Here is a 21,913-nt window from a genome sequence, read left to right as displayed (position 1 = left end):
TACACAACAAATTTCTAAGAAAATTTCCAAGACTGTAGGCATACTATCGAAGATACGGTACTATGCTCCACAGTCAGCCCTCCTGGCCCTATATCACTCTCTTATTTACCCCTATCTCACCCATGGAATTTGTGCATGGGGCTCGACAACAATTAACCATCTCAGACCACTAATTACCCAACAAAAGGCAAGGCTGCAGTTAGAATGATAACAAATTCTCACTACAGGCAGCACACTCCACCAATATTCAAAACACTCAACCTACTCACCATACAAAACATCCATACTTCCATACTTATTATTGCACCTATTACATACATAGAACACTTAACTCTGATATTAACCCTCCCCTCAAACATCTCCTTGCCAACCTCAACAGAACACATGACCATAACACAAGGCACAGATCACTCTTTGATGTTCCTCGTGTCCATCTCACGCTATGCAAAAACTCAATGCACATAAAAGGCCCTAAAATCTGGAATTCATTACCTGTAAATATAAAAGAAACACTACTTGTTTATAAATTCAAGTCTCTTCTCAAAGATCACTTACTCACCCAAAACCAAATAAATACTGAATAACTGAACCTTATAAATTGTATATCTTAAATATTTCTCACAATTATATCACATAAATGTTAAACCTAAAACCCAATCTAACAGAATACTCCATTCGACTGAATGTACAGCAATGCATGCAACCATATGACCTGTCTTTGTAATACTCATTTGTGCTTTATAGTTATCTGTTAACAATAATGTTTTATCACTGATTTCATCATTGCTTAGTTAATCTTAAGTTAATTTTAAGCCAGCCCGTAATGCTATACATATAAGTGGCTTTGGCATGCTGCTCTTACCTGTATTTTTTTGTACCTCTGTATGTATGCTCAAATTACTAAATAAATAAATTTATAATTAAATAAGCAGAGAATGTAAACAAACCGGGTGGGGCGCGGTGACCGTATTAGAAAGTCAGGTGGGGGGAGCCGTATATCGAGTTTTGGTCACAATTTGAAATGACCGTATTAGCGGAACACCGCAAAGCGAAACGCCGTAAAGTGGGACCCTACTGTACTCAGTAAACTTATTCCCCTATAATTTTTACAATCTCTTTTGTCCCCCTTCCCTTTATATAAAGGAATTATACATGCTCTCTGCCAATCCCTAAGTACCTTCCCCTCTTTCATACATTTATTAAACAAAAATACCAACCACTCTAACTCTATAACTCCCCCTGCTTTTAACATTTCTGTCATGATTCCATTAGTTCCAGCTGCTTTACCCTGTTTCATTCTATGTAATGCCTCACTCCCCTCCTGCTCTTCTTCACTCCTAAAAGATGTTATACCTCCCTGGGCAGTGCATGAAATTACTGCCTCCCTTTCTTCATCAACATTTAAGAGCTCCTCAAAATACCATCTACCCAATACCTCCAGCTCCCCATCTACTAACTCCCCTACTCTGTTTTTACTAACAAATCCATTCGTTCCCTAGGCTTTCTTAACTTGTTTATCTCACTCCAAAATTTTTTCTCAGTCTCAGTAAAATTTCTTGACAGTTCCTCTCCCACTCTATCATTTGCTCTCCTTTTGCACTCTCCTCACCTTTCTTTTACTCTCTATATACTCTGCCCTTCTTATAACACTTTTGCTTTGTAAAAATCACTCATAAGCTACCTTTTTCTCTTTTATCACACCCTTTACTTCATAATTCCACCAATCACTCCTCTTTCCTCCTGCCCCCACCCTCCTATAACCACAAACTTCTGCCCCACATTCTAATACTGCATTTTTAAAACTCATCCAACCCTCTTCAAGTCCCTCACTCCCCATACTTGCACTAGCCCACCTTTCTGCCAATAGTTGCTTATATCTCACCCTAACTTCCTCCTCTCTTAGTTTATAAACTTTCTCCTCTCTCTTCCTTACTGTTGCCATTTTCCTTTCATCCCATCTACCTCTTACTCTGACTGTAGCTACAACTAGGTAATGATCCAATATATTCGTTGCCCCTCTATAAACATGTACATCCTGAAGCCTACTCATCAACCTTTTGCCCATCAATATATAACCTAACAAATTTCTTTCATTATTTGCTATATCATATCTTATATACTTATTTATCCTCTTTTTCATAAAATATGTATTACTTATCACCAAACCTCTTTCTAGACATAGTTAATTAAAGGTTCCCCATTATCATTTACCCCTGGCACCCCAAATTTACCTACTATGCCCTCTACAACATTTTTACCCACTTTAGCATTGACATCCCCAACCACAAGTACTCTCTCATTTGGTTCAAAACTCCCCATGCACTCACTCAACATTTCCCAAAATTCTCTCTCCTCTACACTTATCTCTTCTCCAGGTGTATAAACACTTACTATAACCCACTTTTCACATCCAACCCTTATCTTACTCCACATAATTCTTGAACTTATACATTTATATTCCTTCTTTTTCTGCCTTTACTTATCCTTCAACATTATTGCTACTCCTTCCTTAGCTTTAACTCTATTAGAAACCCCTGACTAATCACATTTATTTCTCCCCACTGAAACTCTCCTACCCCTTTCAGCTTTGTTTCACTTAGAGCCAGGACATCCAACTTCTTTTCATTCATAACATTCACAATCATCTCTTTCTTATCATTTGCATTACAACCGTGCACATTCAAACATCCCACTATGACAGTTTTCTCATTTTTTCTTTTTAGTAGGCTATACGGGAAAAGGGGTTACTAGCCCATTGCTCTTGGCATTTTAGTTGACTTTTGCAACACACATGGCTTACAAAAGAAAGATTTTTATTCAACTTCCCCCATGGATATGAAAGGAAAAGTAATAAAAACAAGAACTATTAAGATAACATCAAAGAAAACTCAGATGAGTGTGCAAACATAAACGTGTACATGCATGTGTAGTGTGAACTAAGTGTAAATAGAAGTAGCAAGACGTACCTGAAATTTTGCATGTTTGTGAAACAGAAAAAAGACACCAGCAATCCTACCATCATGTAAAACAACTACAGGCTTCCATTTTACACTCACTTGGCAATACGGTAGTATCCCCCTGGGTGGTTGCTGTCTACCAACCTACCACCATTAAGAGACATGACTTATATGAGTTTGATCCTACTCACAGTACAGAACATTCACACCTACTATTGTGCACTACATTTACAGAACCATAAACTCTACTTTTAACCTAGAAGTAAAACAATTTCTTGATAGTTGCAACAGGACCCATAGACACGACACCAGACAAAAAAATCTATGACATTCCCTGTGTCTGGCTAAACCTATACAAAAATTTGATGTGTATAAAAGGGCCTAGAATCTGGAACTCCCTGCCTGAAAACTCTAGAACCACAGACTCAACCACCATTTTCAAAACTACCATTAATAAACATGTCATCTCCCTAACACACCCCATCATCAGCTAACCAAATGAAAACCATCCAATTCTCATTTCTGTATCATGAACAAATCCAAAACAATATAGACTTACCATTATCTGTAATTCCCCCATAATCTCCACCTACACCCACCCAAGGACTGTAAACATACAATTCCTAATATAGCTATTGCCTATTAAATCTTAAGTTAGTCTTATTAAATCTTAAGTTAATCCTAAGTGTGTCTAAGATACTCCTCCAGTATGGCTTTAATAGAAGCGATGTATCATGCCAAGACAAATCGTATCCCATTACTAAATCTGCCATTTGTACTAATATTAACTGAGAATGTATCTAATTAAGTACCTAATAATATGTTCAAATGTACTGCTCAAATATGACCTATATCATAATAATGTAAGAATTAGTATTAGTCTGCCGGAAGTGCCTAGGCACGATAGTGGCCATCTTTGTAATTAAAATCTTATAACATGTAAACTACACAATGTAAGCTTTACAAGAAAATAAATATTTGTGTTTGTATTGTACGTATTTGTATTTGTAGTGTGAACTCCATGATGGTGAATCTCACAGTTTAGCCATGTGTCTTACATGTGTCTTACATGTGTCTTACAGATGTACTGGCCTGCTAATTATATTATACTAAAATTATGTGACATATGATACGTAATATTTTAAAAAATCAGGCTCATATATTTTTTTTTTTAACAAACCGGCCGTATCCCACCGAGGCAGGGTGGCCCAAAAATAAAAACAAAAGTTTCTCTCTTCAAATTTAGTAATTTATACAGGAGAAGGGGTTACTAGCCCCTTGCTCCCGGCATTTTAGTCGCCTCTTACAACATGCATGGCTTACAGAGGAAGAATTCTGTTCCACTTTCCCATGGAGATAAGAGGAAATAAACAAGAACAAGAACTAGAAAGAAAATAGCAGAAAACCCAGAGGGGTGTGTGTATATATGTTTGTACATGTATGTGTAGTGTGACCTAAGTGTAAGTAGAAGTAGCAAGACGTACCTGAAACCTTGCATGTTCATGAGACAGAAAAATGGACACCAGCAATCCTACCATCATGTAAAACAATTACAGGCTTTCGTTTTACACTCACTTGACAGGATGGTAGTACCTCCCTGGGTGGTTGCTGTCTACCAACCTACTACCTAGGGCTCATATATATATATATACTATATATTTTTTAACACACTGGCTGTCTCCCACCAAGGCAGGGTGACCTGAAAAAGAAACACTTTCACCAACATTTACACCATCACTGTCTTGCCAGACATGCGCAGATATGACAGTCTAGTTGTAACTCTAAACATCAAATATCCCAAACTCTTCGTTTACAGTGCAGGCATTGTACTTCTCATCTCCAGGGCTCAAATTCAGCTAACTGGTTTCCCTGAATCCCTTCACAAAATGTTACCCCACTCACACTCCAACAGCTCATCAAATCCCAAAAAAACATTTGTCTCCACTCACTCCTGTCTAACATGCTCACACATGCCTGCTGTGTGTCCAAGCACGTTGCACAGAAAACCTCCCTTGCCCACTTCCTCCATCCTTTCCTAGGATGACCCCTAGCCTGCCTTCCCTCCACTACAGATTTATACACCCTCCAAGTCATCCTATTTTGCTCAATCCTCTCTAAATGACCAAACCACCTCAACAACCCCTCCTACGGCCTTCTGGATAATATGCACTTTTAGTAACTCCACACCTCCTCCTAATCTCCAAACTATAAATTCTCTGCATAATATTTATACCACACATTGCCCTCAGACATGACATCTCCACTGCCTCCAGCCTCCTCCTCCTCCTCTCTGCTGAATTCACTATCCAAGCTTCACACCCATATAAGAATGTTGGTACCACTGTACTTTCATAAGATTTTCGTTCGGATTTTTTTTAACCCCGGAGGGCTAGCCACCCAGGATAACCCAAGAAAGTCAGTGCGTCATCGAGGACTGTCTAACTTATTTCCATTGGGGTCCTTAATCTTGTCCCCCAGGATGCGACCCACACCAGTCGACTAACACCCAGGTACCTATTTGCTGCTAGGTGAACAGGACAACAGGTGTAAGGAAACGTGTCGAAATGTTTCCACCCGCCGGGAATCGAACCTGGGCCCTCCGTGTGTGAAGCGGGAGCTTTAGCCACCAGGCCATGGATAATGTTCTTTGTTTCCTCAGATACCTCAATGTACCAACCACCTTTTTCCTTTCATACATACTTAAACTTCAAATTACAAAATCTTATCCTATAATTAAATGGAATTTCTCTGATTTGTGAAGAATATTCCCGAGTAGATGTCAAGATGTATTGCAATACCTTTATATCAATAATAGGTAGTACTTAAGTTATAGAAACATGACAGAAGTGTTGCCTCTACTCTGTGTCAAGCAACACTTGAGCCACCAAACTTTCTTTTCCTTCAATATTTTATGACTTGAGTAAACTTGGTGTTTTTCTGCAATTTATTTAAAATATGGCAATCCATACTACTACTGCATATTTTATTATTCTCTTGTAATACCTTAACTATCTCCCAGACCTTATGCTGACCTTTTTTTCTCTAATATCTTAAATATATATAATCTCTTTTAAAGTATTTCTTTTATCTTTGAAATATTGTACCTCTTCTAGATTTTAAAATCCTCTACAGTCCATATCTGGACTATCACCTTAGTTTTTACTGCTTCTTTCTAAATGTTTTGTTCCACTTCAAAGTTTTAGTTTGTTTGAAGTGACGACTCAACTTGGGACCAAAACAGTCACCTACTCCTCACTTTTTCTAATTGCTAACTTGTATTTTTACCTGATAATTGTGAATACATAATTTAAAGAATATAAAGGCAAAATACCATGACTGGAACAATACACAAATAACCTGTGTGACTAGTTAACAGTCCAAGTCTGACCAAAATGTTGTCATAAGCTTCATTCTCCTAGTTATTTGTACATAATTTAACTAAAAAGTTCAGTCAGAATTTCTTACCTGGGCATAAGCCATTTTTGTAACCTTTTCCAGGTCATTTTGTGCACCAGTAGTCACTCGATTAAACACCAAAGATTCTGCAACACGCCCGCCTAATGCCATACACATCCTCTCAAATATCTATAATGAATGTAAATTTATAATTAATTGTAATCACTTAAGGTGTGATGTCTCCATGGTTGTTTAACATATTTATAGGTAGAGTTGTAAAATCAGTGAATGCTAGGGTTTTATGGACAGGTGTGGGATTAAAACACACAGTATTATAGTAGATTTTTCTTGATGGTGTGGTTGCGAAGGTTGATGGAGGAATTTGAGAGGCTATGCAAAAATTGAAATTAAAAGTGACAGGAAAAAGCAAGGTGATAATATTAAAAAAAAATCTAGGCAATGATAGAATGGATATCAGACTGGAAGAAGGGAATATAGAAGAAGTACATGTGTTCAGATATTTGGGAGTGGACCTGCCAGTAAATGGGTCTATGAAGATGAGGTGAACCACAGAAAAGATAGAGGAGTGGGTAATGTGATGAGGCCTTTGTAGAGGTAAAATAGGGAAATGTACCATATTACTGTATAGTGGTATGTAGGTTTTAAACACTGCAGCAAGGAAAAGGCTGGAAATGGTGTTTAATGCCAATGTGAATATTATGCAGAGAATTCAAGGCTTGAAGATTAGATGCAGGTAACTCAAAGCTTGGGGATTAGTAGGTCTGTGGGTTACCAAAAGTTTAATTTAGAAGGTTGAGAAGGGCTTGTTGAGATTTTGGAAGACACAAAATACAAACACAAAACATTTTATTGGAAACATTTCAGTCCTGGGACCTTAGTTGCTTCACAGTTGGAATGACCAGGTTCACAGGTCAAAATTTTTGAATAAAATGCCCTAATGTTTCCATTTTGTGTTTTTGTCCAACAACCTGTAGGGTATCACATACCATTTTTCCTAGCTGTTGAGATGGTTTGACCATTCAGTGATGCTGAAGCAAAATAAAATGACTGGGAGGGTATATAAATATGGGGTAAAGGGAAGAAGGGTTAGTTGCCCCAGGAAAGGCTGCAAGGCGGGCTAAAAGTTATTCTGAGTGTCAGGGAGGGTTGAACATCTAGCAAGCTTGTGTGAGCACATTAAGTTGGAGTGGAGGCAAGTGGTTTTTATGATTTGACATTCTGTTGGAGTGTGAGCAAGGTGACATTTATGAAAAGATTCTGGACACCATTTAGCAGGACTAGAGTCCTGGAGATGAAAAGTACAGTGCCTGCACTCTGAAGGAGTGAGGATACTGCAGCTCAGGTCATCTGAACTGTGATGTCAGCATACTTCTGGAAAGACAGCAACTGAATGAATGACAGTGAATGTGTTTTATCTTTTATTATTTTTTTAGGGTCACCTTATCTTGGTAAAAGATGGCTAGAATGTTGAAAAAAAGGGGAAAAAGATAGACAAAAATAAACCAGAATTAAATTAAAATAAAACAACGTACTGTACTTATAAAGATTTTATATGCAAACAGTGGGCACTCTCATTAAGAAGTGAGATAAGAGACAGCCACAAAAAGGGACCAGATATGGTCCCTTTTTGTGGCAGATCTTGAAGTAAACTGCTCAGTTTAGTGAAAGAACAGATTTGGTAAGGAGTTCAATTAATAACTAGTTAAAACTGTATTACAGTAAAGGCTTCCTAAATAATGGCAAAAAACATAAAAAAGTAATGTTAAACTAAAAAGCAAAGATTTAAATGGGAGGGGTGAGGATATTTGGTGTCTGGAAGAACATCTGAACTGTCGTATTTACATCCCTCTGGCAAGATAGTGATAGCGTGAATGATGGCGAATGGTGAAATTGCTTCTTTTTTCACCATCCATGCTTCACACCCATGTAAGACTGTTGGTACCACTATACTCTCGTACATTCCCTTCTTTGCCTCCATGAATAACATTATATATAGTTTTAAATAAAAAAAATTATCAATGTTTTAGCATACAGGTCTCTGGATTCCACATGATCAGATGATAAGCTTTATTTCATCCTACACATTCTGGGTGCTTTACTTGTTAGGACTGGTCTATAACATACAGTAATAAATTAGGACTTTATTCTTTCTTTGATTACTGTCAACAAGATTACTGAGGCAGTATTTCAATTATTATTAAACAAATGACTGTATAATTAACTCTTCTGTTTACCTCCTGCTGTGTGTAGAGCTTCTGATCCTTTGGTACATATTGAGCAAATCCTAGTGCCTGATTGGTTCTAGGAACAATGGTGACCTTAAGGAGGGCATCTGTGTGTTCAAGCAACCAGCCAAGCAGAGCATGACCAGACTCGTGGTAAGCAACAACTCTTCGCTCCTCTGGTGACAGTGCCTGAGGGATAATGTCAAACACTTAAAACTGCTATAAAGTGTGCTAAGAATGAGCACTCCATCAACAAGGCACAAGTTAAAAATATTAATATAATCAGACTAATCACTAAACCCAGGAGAATCATACAGCATAGCACAAGTTAGAAAGTAGAAATAAAGATACATGAAAAACAATGTCAAATAATGGGAAAACACCGAAAGGTTGATTTATAGTATTGCAGCGCATATTTTACTTAGATTTCTCTGACTTACACACATTAACAAATCTATTATAGAGCTGTACATAGATTTTCTATTTTATCTATTGTAATAAGTTCTGAATAGAAGCTTGCAGTTAAGATGCAGACAGCAGCAATAACTTTAAAAATACTGCCAACTCTATGCCTTATACTTAAACTTCAAAGATTTCACTGGTGAGAAAAGAAAGATAAATATAAGAGAGGAGTAATCTCCTCTCTTATATTTATCTTTCTTTTCTCACCAGTGAAATCTTTGAAGTTTAAGTATAAGGCATAGAGTTCTCCCATCTGTATCCTTTCTTTCTTTCAACGTAACAGCCGTATCCCACCGAGGTGGGGTGGCCCAAAAGGAAAAGCGAAAGTTTCTCCTTTCAAATTTAGTAATATACAGTGGACCCCCGCATACCGCACGCATCGCATACTGTACAATCCGCATACCGCTCGCTTTTTTCGCAAAAATTTTGCCTCGCATACCGCCCAAAAACCCGCTCACTGCCCTTCGTCCGAGATGCGTCCAATGTGCGGCCTGAGCCACGCTCACAAGTTCCGCCGGTGGCATTGTTTACCAGCCAGCCTCCTCGGTAACATCCAAGCATACAATCGGAACATTTCGTATTATTACAGTGTTTTTGGTGATTTTTTCTGGAAAATAAGTGACCATGGGCCCCAAGAAAGCTTCTAGTGCCAACCCTACAGCAATAAGGGTGAGAATTACTATAGAGATGAAGAAAAAGATCATTGATAAGTATGAAAGTGGAGTGCGTGTCTCCGAGCTGGCCAGGTTGTATAATAAACCCCAATCAACCATCGCTACTATTGGTGGTACAGCTGCTGCTGTACCACTGTCAGCTGCTGCTGCACTGTCAGCTGCTGCTGCTGTTGTACCACCGTCAGCTGCTGCTGCTGCTGTAGCATCGTCTGCTGCTGCTGTAGCATCGTCTGCTGCTGCTGTAGCACTGTCAGCTGCTGCTGCTGCTGTAGCATCGTCTGCTGCTGCTGTAGCATCGTCTGCTGCTGCTGTAGCATCGTCTGCTGCTGCTGTAGCATCGTCTGCTGCTGCTGTAGCATCGTCTGTTGCTGCTGTAGCATCGTCTGTTGCTGCTGTACCACCGTCAGCTGCTGCTGCTGCTGTAGCACCGTTGTTGGTGTGGCTTATTGAGAATGCCAAGAAACAATTAACCCCAGAGGATTTGCCACCCAGGATAACCCAAAAAAGTCAGTGTCATCGAAGACTGTCTAACTTATTTCCATTGGGGTCCTTAATATTGTCTCCCAGGATGCAACCCACACCAGTCGACTAACACCCAGGTGAACAGGAAAAAATGCCTGGAACTAGTGCTCATATTGGTGAATTTAAAGCCAGCAAAGGTTGGTTTGAGAGATTTAAGAATCATAGTGGCATACACAGTGTGATAAGGCCTGTTCTGGAAGAAAATGCCAAACAGGACCTACAGTACTCAGGAGGAAAAGGCACTCCCAGGACACAGTGTCTCATCAGTCATTGCTGCATCTTCAATAAAGGTAAGTGTCATTTATTCTTCATTTAGTAGAGTAGTACATGCACAATATATATTGTGCATGTACTACTCTACTATTGTGCATGTATCCTTCTCTTTGTGTGTAGGAAAATGTATATTTCATGTGGTAAAATTTTTTTTTTCATACTTTTGGGTGTCTTGCACGGATTAATTTGATTTCCATTATTTCTTATGGGGAAAATTCATTCGCATACCGAACATTTCGCATAACAATCGGCCCTCTTGTACGGATTAAGGTCGCTATGCGGGGGTCCACTGTATACAGGACAAGAGGTTACTAGCCCCTTGCTCCTGACATTTTAGTCGCCTCTTATTAGGTATATCCTGCTATATCCATCCTGTTCTCTCCCAGAGCACTCATCCTCCCATTCTGTATTCTCCCAGACCACTCCCACACCCTGTATCACTAAGTGCTTTGCCTAGTAACAAACTCAAGTTTCATGAACAGGGAACTAGTGAACCAGTTAACCCTTAAACGGTCCAAACATCGACATTCAAATTCATAGTGCTACAAAAGTAGATCTACTTTTTTTTACATATTTTCAAATATAACAAAAAAAACAATGTAGATAAAAGTTTTTTACACGTTTTCAAATGTAAAACAAAAAAGAAGATCAACATTTTTTTACATACTTTCAGAAGTTGAAAAAACCTATATAGTATACGTTTGGACCGTTTAAGGGTTAAATTTGTACTTTTTTTTTCAACAAGTCGGCCATCTCCCACCGAGGCAGGGCGACCCAAAAAAAAAGAAAATCCCCAAAAAGAAAATACTTTCATCATCATTCAACACTTTCACCTCACTCATACATAATCACTGTCTTTGCAGAGGCACCCAGCTACAACAGTTTAGAAGCATACATAAAGATATATATAGTATTGTGAAGTCGTAATACCCCTCCAAACTGCCAATATCCCAAATCCCTCCTTTAAAGTGTAGGTATTGTACATTGTACTATTGTACTCTACAAAAAAACACACATGTCTGCTGTATGTCCAAGTACCTCACACAAAACCTTAACCTCCCCACTCTCTCCATCCTTTCCTAGGATGACCCCTACCACTCCTTACCTCCACTACAGATTTATACACCCTGCAAGTCTTCCCATTATTTCCATCCTCTCTAAATGACCAAACCGCCTCAAAAACAGGAGGAATGCAACTCATTTTTAAGTTGGGAACCTAAGTTAACCCTTTGACTGTTTACGCCGTATAAATACGTCTTACGCGCCACTGTTTCTGACATATATACATGTATACTCATAAATTCTAGCGGCTTCAAATCAAGCAGGAGAAACCTGGTAGGCCCACATGTGAGAGAATAGGTCTGTGTGGTCAGTATGCACCACATAAAAAAATCCTGCAGCACACAGTGCATAATGAGGAAAAAAAAAAAAACATTGACCATTTTTTTGGATTAAAACGCCGACTTTGAGGTATATTTTCGTATAGTATTTATCGGTGTACAGTATTCTCGTTTTCATGGTCTTAGGTGATAAAATGGAAAACATATTAAAGAAATGGAGATGGTTTTCATTACTTTCACGATGAAAACGATCTTGAAACTGAGCTCAAAGTAGCGGAAATGTTCGATTTTTACCAATGTTCAAGAGTAAGCAAATCACACCACACGTCCAATACACGTCAACTGGGGAGTCTAATATTCTTTTACTAGTGCACTGATATTATTTATGCCATTTTTAAAATAATGCAGTAGTCTGCATACCAGTAAATTTTGTATTTTTTTGTATGAATAAAAAATCAAAATAGAAAGCAATAGTAATATACGAGGGGCCTAGAGATGTGACTAATGAACAGAGGATATGTTATTTTAGTGCCAAGAATGTCTACCTTGTTTATTCTGGACCCTATTTTGAAATTGGCATCTTTTTTTATTTGCATGAAATTGGCCAAATTTCCAATTTCTGACCACTTTTTTGGGTAGTTCAAATCGGTAAATGGGCAGTTTCTTCTACTCAACTGATAGATAAAATGGAGTTCTAAAGAAATAGCTATGAGTTTGGTCAACTGGAACAACGGAACTGGCTAAAAACAGGGCTCAAAGTCGGCGAAATCGCCAATACATATACAGTGGACCCCCGCATAGCGACCTTAATCCGTGCAAGAGGGCTGGCTGTTATGCGAAATGTTCGCTATGCGAATGAATTTTCCCCATAAGAAATAATGGAAATAAAATTAATCCGTGCAAGACACCCAAAAGTATGAAAAAAAAAATTTTACCACATGAAATAGACATTTTCCTACACACAAAGAGAAGGATACATGCACAAAAGTAGAGTAGTACATGCACAATATATATTGTGCATGTACTACTCTACTAAATGAAGAATAAATGACACTTACCTTTATTGAAGATGCAGCAATGACTGATGAGACACTGTGTCCTGGGAGTGCCTTTTCCTCCTGAGTACTGTAGGTCCTGTTTGGTATTTTCTTCCAGAACAGGCCTTATCACACTGTGTATGTCACTACGATTCTTAAATCTCTCAAACCAACCTTTGCTGGCTCTAAATTCACCAATATGAGCACTAGTTCCAGGCATTTTCCCTGTTCACCTGGGTGTTAGTCGACTGATGTGGGTTGCATCCTGGGAGACAAGATTAAGGACCCCAATGGAAATAAGTTAGACAGTCTTCGATGACACTGACTTTTTTGGGTTATCCTGGGTGGCAAATCCTCTGGGGTTAATTGTTTCTTGGTATTCTCAATAAGCCACACCAACAACGGTGGTACAGCAGCAGCAGCAGCAGCAGACGATGCTACAGCAGCAGCAGCAGCAGCAGACGATGCTACAGCAGCAGCAGCAGACGATGCTACAGCAGCAGCAGCAGCAGCAGCAGACGATGCTACAGCAGCAGCAGCAGACGATGCTACAGCAGCAGCAGCAGCAGCAGCAGACGATGCTACAGCAGCAGCAGCAGACGATGCTACAGCAGCAACTGACGATGTTACAGCACCAGCAGACGATGCTACAGCAGCAGCAGCAGACGATGCTACAGCAGCAGCAGATGGTACTACAGCAGCAGCAGCAGCTGACGGTGGTACAGCAGCAGCAGCAGCTGTACCACCAATAGTAGCGATGGTTGATTGGGGTTTATTATACAACCTGGCCAGCTCGGAGACAAGCACTCCACTTTCATACTTATCAATGATCTTTTTCTTCATCTCCAAAGTAATTCTCACCCTTATTGCTGTAGGGTTGGCACTAGAAGCTATCTTGGGGCCCATGGTCACTTATTTTCCAGAAAAAAATCACCAAAAACACTGTAATAATACGAAATGTTCCGATTGTATGCTTGGATGTTACCGCGGAGGCTGGCTGGTAAACAATGCCACCGGCGGCACATGTGAGCGTGGCTCAGGCCGCACATTGGACGCGTCTCGGACGAAGGCCGCTGAGCGGGTTTTTGTCCACTATGCGGGGCAAAATTTTAGCGATCAAAGCGTCCGCTATGCGGATTGTCCGCTATGCAAGGCGTCCGTTATGCGGGGGTCCACTGTACAGTGGACCCCCGCATAACGGACGCCTTGCATAACGGACAATCCGCATAGCGGACGCTTTGATCGCTAAAATTTTGCCCCGCATAGCGCCCAAAAACCCGCTCAGCGGCCTTCGTCCGAGACGCGTCCAATGTGCGGCCTGAGCCACGCTCACATGTTCCGCCGGTGGCATTGTTTACCAGCCAGCCTCCGCGGTAACATCCAAGCATACAATCGGAACATTTCGTATTATTACAGTGTTTTTGGTGATTTTTTCTGGAAAATAAGTGACCATGGGCCCCAAGAAAGCTTCTAGTGCCAACCCTACAGCAGTAAGGGTGAGAATTACTATGGAGATGAAGAAAAAGATCATTGATAAGTATGAAAGTGGAGTGCGTGTCTCCGAGCTGGCCAGGTTGTATAATAAACCCCAATCAACCATTGCTACTATTGGTGGTACAGCTGCTGCTGCTGCTGTACCACCGTCAGCTGCTGCTGCACTGTCAGCTGCTGCTGCTGTACCACCGTCAGCTGCTGCTGCTGCTGTAGTACCATCTGCTGCTGCTGTAGCATCGTCTGCTGCTGCTGTAGCATCGTCTGCTGCTGCTGTAGCATCGTCTGCTGCTGCTGTAGCATCGTCTGCTGCTGCTGTAGCATCGTCTGTTGCTGCTGTAGCATCGTCTGTTGCTGCTGTACCACCGTCAGCTGCTGCTGCTGCTGTAGCATCGTCTGCTGCTGCTGCTGCTGTAGCATCGTCTGCTGCTGCTGTAACATCGTCAGTTGCTGCTGTAGCATCGTCTGCTGCTGCTGTAGCATCGTCTGTTGCTGCTGTAGCATCGTCTGTTGCTGCTGTACCACCGTCAGCTGCTGCTGCTGCTGTACCACCGTTGTTGGTGTGGCTTATTGAGAATACCAAGAAACAATTAACCCCAGAGGGTTAGCTACCCAGGATAACCCAAGAAAGTCAGTGTCATCGAAGACTGTCTAACTTATTTCCATTGGAGTCCTTAATCTTGTCTCCCAGGATGCAACCCACACCCGTTGACTAACACCCAGGTGAACAGGGAAAATGCCTGGAACTAGTGCTCATATTGGTGAATTTAGAGCCAGCAAAGGTTGGTTTGAGAGATTTAAGAATCGTAGTGGCATACACAGTGTGATAAGGCCTGTTCTGGAAGAAAATACCAAACAGGACCTACAGTACTCAGGAGGAAAAGGCACTCCCAGGACACAGTGTCTCATCAGTCATTGCTGCATCTTCAATAAAGGTAAGTGTCATTTATTCTTCATTTAGTAGAGTAGTACATGCACAATATATATTGAGCATGTACTACTCTATTATTGTGCATGTATCCTTCTCTTTGTGTGTAGGAAAATGTATATTTCATGTGGTAAAATTTTTTTTTCATACTTTTGGGTGTCTTGCACGGATTAATTTGATTTCCATTATTTCTTATGGGGAAAATTCATTCGCATACCGAACATTTCGCATAACAGCCAGCCCTCTTGCACGGATTAAGGTCGCTATGCGGGGGTCCACTGTATGTCGCCGAGTCCGCTAACTTCGCGGTAGTGTAATTCCGTGAGTTTTCGACCAAATTTCGAACTTTTGGTGTCATTACCATCGGGAAAAGATTCTCTATCGTTTCATAAGAAAATTTTTTTTTTTTTTTCAAAAATTTATCGACATAGAATGAGTTTCAGAAAGGGGCCTGCGACAGTCAAAGGGTTAAGATTGTTTGGAGTTTTAACCCAGAATGTTAGCTACCCAGGATAGCCTGGGGTAGGGAGTGTTAGCCACCCAGGATAACCCAGGGTAGGGAGTGTTAGCCACCCAAGATAACTTGGGGTAGTGAGTGTTAGCTACCCAAGATAACCCAAGAAAGTCAGTGCATCATCAAGGACTGTGTCTTATTTTCATTGGAGTCCTTCAATCTTGTTCCCTAGGATGTGACCCACACCAGTCAACTAACACCCAGGTACCTACTTACTGCTGGGTGAACAGAGACAGTATGTTTAAGGGAACATACCCAGTGTTTCCACCCATGCCGAGGATTGAACCACAGACACTCAGTGTGTGAGGTGAGTGCTCTGCCAATTGAGCCATGGGACACCACATCTACTGTACCTGGGTCTGTTAAAGTACAGCATCTCAAGTCCTCAAAGTTCCACTTACCATCTCTGTTCTGGCAGACTTTCCATTTCTGATTTTCTTCATTACAAACTTTCCAAAGCATATGATTACTGTGTTCCTGGTATTTTTGTCTTCTCTAGACATTTCATATTCATTAAACAGATTCTACATCTACAGCTCAATATAACAAATTTAGTAATAATTTTTTTCATGGGCTGTTGTTGATCTGAACATCTCTGGGCTTGGTGTACTATTATCTAATGATGCTACTATGGACACAAACCCTGTGAGGCCATTTAACAACAACAGCTGAAATATTATGCAGAGAATTCATAGTTTGGAGATTAGGAGGAGGTGTGGAGTTACAAAAATGTTATCCAGAGGGCTGAGGAGGGGTTATTGAGGTGGTTTGGTCATTTAGAGAGAATGTAGCAAAATAGGATGGCTTGGAGGGTGTATAAATCTGTAGCAGAAGAAAGGCAGGGCAGGGGTCATCCTAGGAAAGGATGGAGGGAGGGGTAAAGGTTTTGTGTGCAGGCATGTGTAAGTGTGTTTGAAAGGAGTGGAGACAAATTGTTTTTGGGACCTGACGAGCTGTTGGAGTGTAAGCAGGGTAATATTTTGTGAAGGGACTCAAGGAAACCTATTAGCTGGATTTGAGTCTTGGAGGTGGGAAGTGCAGTACCTGCACTCTAGCTTGAGATATTTGCTGTTTGGTGGGACATCAAAACTGTTATATCCATGCATCTCTGGCAAGACAGTGATAGTGTGAAAGCTGATGAAAGTATTTCTTTTTTTGGGTCACCCTGCCCTGGTGGGAGACAACCACTGTGTTAAAAAAAAAAAAGAAATTTGTACTCAAACATCAGGGATCTTACTTGTCATTTCTATGATCATGCTGTTCATGTGAGCAAACAGTATTACTGTAACTTTATGACCACAAAATTAACATGATGATGTGAACAGACAGAGGTTTAATACATTTTATATATATATAAGCATTAAGCCCATATGGGTCATATAGCACCTGAGAAATGGGAGGTAATCACCTTTGATCAGAGGAATACTAGTTGGCTCCAATGCCTCAAATTAAGAGCCCTTCACCTAATAAATAAGATGCCTAGTCCAGCCATATATGAGCCTACATGACATTTTTTTAAATAATGATAGTTACAAACTGTTTTTTGGACTCCTGCACCTAGAAAGTGAAAGTTCAGAAATGTTAATAAATAATCTATGATGACATAAAGGAAGGTACGCAGAACAGAAAAACTATGTCAAAATGAGATATCTCAGTAAAAGTTCCTGGGAAAATAAGATGTCAAAAATATAGATAATGACATGAAGAATGAAATTTACAATACCATGTCTGGAACAATTCACAACTACAACATAAGGATGATGAGTGTATCCCATAGCTTTGTGTGTGCCACAGCTCATTCCAGGTTCAGGTAACTATCAGGTCCCTATACTGAGCCTGCCTCAAGCCAAGGGACGTCAATACTCACTTACTGACTCACTCACTCACTCACTCACTCACTCACTCACTCACTCACTCACTCACTCACACACACACACACACACACACACACACACACACACACACACACACACACACAAACACACACTCACTCTCACTCACCCACTCACTCTCACTCACTCTCACTCACACTCACTCACTCTCACTCACTCTCACTCACTCTCACTCTCACTCACTCTCACTCGTTCTCACTCACTCTGTGTGTGTGTGTGTGTGTGTGTGTGTGTGTACTCACCTAATTGTACTCCCCTAATTGTGGTTGCAGGGGTCGAGACTCAGCTCCTGGCCCCGCCTCTTCACTGATCGCTACTAGGTCCTCTCCCTCTCTGCTTCCTGAGCTTTGTCATACCTTTTCTTAAAACTATGTATGGTTCCTGCCTCCACTACTTCAATTGCTAGGCTATTCCACTTCCTGACAACTCTATGACTGAAGAAATACTTCCTAACGTCCCTGTGACTTGTCTGAGTCTTCAGCTTCCAGTTGTGACCCCTTGTTTCTGTGTCCCCTCTCTGGAACATCCTATCTCTGTCCACCTTGTCTATTCCCCGCAGTATCTTGTATGTCGTTATCATGTCTCCCCTGACCCTTCTGTCCTCCAGTGTCGTCAGTCCGATTTCCCTCAACCTTTCCTCGTACGACATTCCCTTGGGCTCTGGGACTAGCCTTGTTGCAAACCTTTGTACTTTCTTTAACTTCTTGACGTGCTTGACCAGGTGTGGGTTCCAGACTGGTGCTGCATACTCCAGTATGGGCCTAACATACACAGTGTGCAGTGTCTGGAACGATTCCTTATTAAGGTATCGGAACGCTATTCACAGGTTTGCCAGGCGCCCGTATGCTGCAGCAGTTATTTGGTTGATGTGTGCCTTCGGTGACGTGCTCGGTGTTATGGTCACCCCAAGGTCTTTCTCCCAGAGTGAGGTCTGTAGTCTTTGTCCACCTAGCCTATACTCTGTCTGCGGTCTTCTTTGCCCCTCCCCAACCTTCATGACTTTGCATTTAGCAGGATTGAATTCGAGAAGCCAGTTTCTGGACCACATGTCCAGCCTGTCCAGGTCTCTTTGCAGTCCTGCCTCATCCTCATCCGATTTAATTCTTCTCATCAACTTCACTTCATCTGCGAATAGGGACACTTCAGAGTCTATTCCTTCCATCATGTCGTTCGCATATATCAAAAATAGCACTGGTCCTAGAACTGACCCCTGTGGGACCCCGCTCGTCACAGGCGCCCACTGTGATACCTCTTCACGTACCATGACTCGTTGCTGCCTCCCTGTCAGGTATTCCCTGATCCATTGCAGTGCCCTCCCTGTTATATGCACCTGATCCTCCAGCTTGTGCACTAATCTCTTGTGGGGAACTGTGTCAAAGGCCTTCCTGCAGTCTAGGAAGACGCAATCAACCCACCCCTCTCTCTCGTGTCTTACTTCTGTTACCTTGTCATAAAACTCCAAGAGGTTTGTGACACAGGATTTGCCTTCCATGAACCCATACTGGTTTTCATTTTTAATCTTGTTCTGTTCCAGGTGTTCCACCACTCTCCTCCTGATAATCTTCTCCATGACTTTGCATACAATACATGTCAGTGTGTGTGTGTGTGTGTGTGTGTGTGTGTGTGTGTGTGTGTGTGTGTGTGTGTGTGTGTGTGTGTGTGTGTGTGTGTGTGTGTATGTGTGTGTATGTGTGTGTGTATGTGTGTGTGTGTGTATGTGTGTGTATGTGTGTGTGTGTGTATGTGTGTGTGTGTATGTGTGTGTGTGTATGTGTATGTATGTGTGTGTGTATGTGTGTGTGTATGTGCGTGTGTGTATGTGCGTGTTTGTGAGTGTGTGTTTGTGCGTGCATGTGTGTGTATGTGCGTGTGTGTATGTGCGTGTGTGTGTATGTGCATGTGTGTGTGTGTGTGTATGTGCATGTGTGTGTGTATGTGCGTGTGTGTGTGTATGTGCATGCGTGTGTGTATGTGCATGTGTGTGTGCATGTGTGTGTATGTGCATGTATGTGTGTGTATGTGCATGTGTGTGCATGTGCGTGTGTGTATGTGCGTGTGTGTGTATGTGCGTGTGTGTGTATGTGCGTGTGTGCATGTGTGTGTGTGCATGTGTGTGTGCATGTGTGTGTGCATGTGTGTGTGTGCATGTGTGTGTGCATGTGTGTGTGCATGTGTGTGTGTGCATGTGCATGTGTTATAGCAGAGTAAATGAAAGAGTGGTTTTCATGGCTTGATGTGCTGCAGGAGTGTTAGCAATAATATTTCTGAGAGGATTCAGGGAAACTGGTTATCTGGACTTGAGTTCTGGAGGTAAGAGGAAAGTGCCTGCACTCTAAAGAAGGGGTGGGGATGTTGCAGATTAGAGGGTCATTTAAAGGTTATATGTTTGTGAACTTCTGGCAAGACAGCTAGAGAATGAATGATGGTGAATGCTCTTTCCTTTTCTGGGTCATCCTACTTCGGTGGGAGAAAACCAATTTACTAATAACTGAAAAATATTATCATGTATCATATATATATATCTGTATTTTATTAAATTCACCTGGGATCTCTTTTCAGTGCCGCCAACTACACGTTCAACAGCATACTCTAGATCAAGGCCCGTTACCACTTTCTTGCCATATCTGGCAGCATGTAGTGCTGCTTCATTGACAACATTTGCTATATCAGCACCTGTTGAAATATTAAAATGTGAAACACAATATGGTATATAAACAATAACATCATTTTCATCTAAATACTCTACAGTTTTGATACTATGTGCCTATGAGGTTTGCCTCTTCCTTAAAGAATGACCTATTAAAAAAAAATTCACTGCATATTTCAAACACCAAGCATTTAAAGATTTATGAAGGAATGTTTTGAAACCTTTGCTGAGCAAATATACATAATTATCTGACTATTCTCGGTGGGATACGGCCAGTTTGTTGAAAGAAGATTTGCCTATTACATAAATAATTACCAATTCTTGTACTGGGGAAACTTAGAAGTGTACACATAATGAAGATTATCTCAAAATATAAATGTAATATTCCTCATTAAAAGGATGCTCCTGTTGCCCCTTGATGATATTCATATTGCAATTTGTGCAATTAAATTATATAATATTTTGGAAAAGCTATATTGTATATGTGGTACTAATAAATAGTATTTTCTGCTAAAGGAAACACAACACCCCTAAAATATGCATATACTGCAAATACAATATCTAGAAAAAACTAAGAACTGTTGGCATAAAGGAAATAAATATTTACTGATTGGAGATGTACAATAAAGTGTGTACAAAGCTCAACAGCTGGTTAATATGTGACACATCAATTATTCTCTCAACGAACACTTACCACTGAATCCTAGAGTGAGAGATGCCATTCGTCGAGAATAATTAGTAGTGGGTTTTTCTAGAACTACGCTTTTGAGGTGATGTTCAAAGATTTCACGACGCTCTTCTAGATTTGGCAGATCCATTAGGATGTGGCGGTCAAACCTTCCTGGCCGCAGTAATGCCTACAACAAAATAAAAATATAAAACACTATCTTATTTTTATTATATTTACATGACCTGTATCACTAACTGCTCTGAAAACATGGAGGTGCAATGCACAATAATTTGATGATAGTAATTGCTACAACACAATAAAAATATAAACCGCTATTCATCTTACTTGTTAGTATACAGTGGACCCCCGGTTAACGATATTTTTTCACTCAATAAGTATGTTCAGGTGCCAGTACTGACCGAATTTATTCCCATAAGGAATATTGTGAAGTAGATTAGTCCATTTCAGACCCCCAAACATACACGTACAAACGCACTTACATAAATACACTTACATAATTGGTCGCATTTGGAGGTAATCGTTATGCGGGGATCCACTGTATTTGCATGACCTGTCTCACTAACTACTCTGAAAACACAGTAGTGTTATGCACAATAAACTGACAACAATAGACAAGGTACAGTCTAAAGATTGTGCATTTGGAGAGTCAACCAGGTATACTCCAGGTAGGTACAGTATAATCAAACTGAGGTGTTTGTGCATGTCTGGCAAGACAGCTGTTGAATATGTGATGCTAAATGTGTGCCAATCTTTGAGTTCCCTTAACTTGGTGGGAGATGGCCAATATAGTAGAGACAACCAAAAAAAAAAAAAAAAGGTAAGGAGCACTGGGTGTGTGTAGAA

General features: G+C 40.6%; 1 protein-coding gene across 3 annotated transcripts in view; it reads right to left on the bottom strand.

Annotated features, from left to right (window-relative positions):
• Spg7 (SPG7 matrix AAA peptidase subunit, paraplegin) overlaps nucleotides 1–21,913 on the bottom strand; it is a 105,665-nt gene that overhangs the window by 24,283 nt on the left and 59,469 nt on the right. For all 3 annotated transcript variants that reach the window (XM_070103645.1, XM_070103646.1, XM_070103647.1), the window contains exons 10-13: nucleotides 21,074–21,236; nucleotides 20,275–20,405; nucleotides 8,609–8,788; nucleotides 6,423–6,542 (exon numbers count right to left, since the gene is read on the bottom strand). In XM_070103645.1, coding sequence (XP_069959746.1) covers nucleotides 6,423–6,542; nucleotides 8,609–8,788; nucleotides 20,275–20,405; nucleotides 21,074–21,236 — 594 coding nt within the window. The remainder of the gene's footprint in view (nucleotides 1–6,422; nucleotides 6,543–8,608; nucleotides 8,789–20,274; nucleotides 20,406–21,073; nucleotides 21,237–21,913) is intronic.

This window comes from Cherax quadricarinatus, chromosome 86 (assembly GCF_038502225.1).
Source record: "Cherax quadricarinatus isolate ZL_2023a chromosome 86, ASM3850222v1, whole genome shotgun sequence".
NCBI classification, from domain to species: Eukaryota; Metazoa; Arthropoda; class Malacostraca; order Decapoda; family Parastacidae; genus Cherax; species Cherax quadricarinatus.
This window is presented reverse-complemented; position numbering and strand designations above follow the sequence as displayed.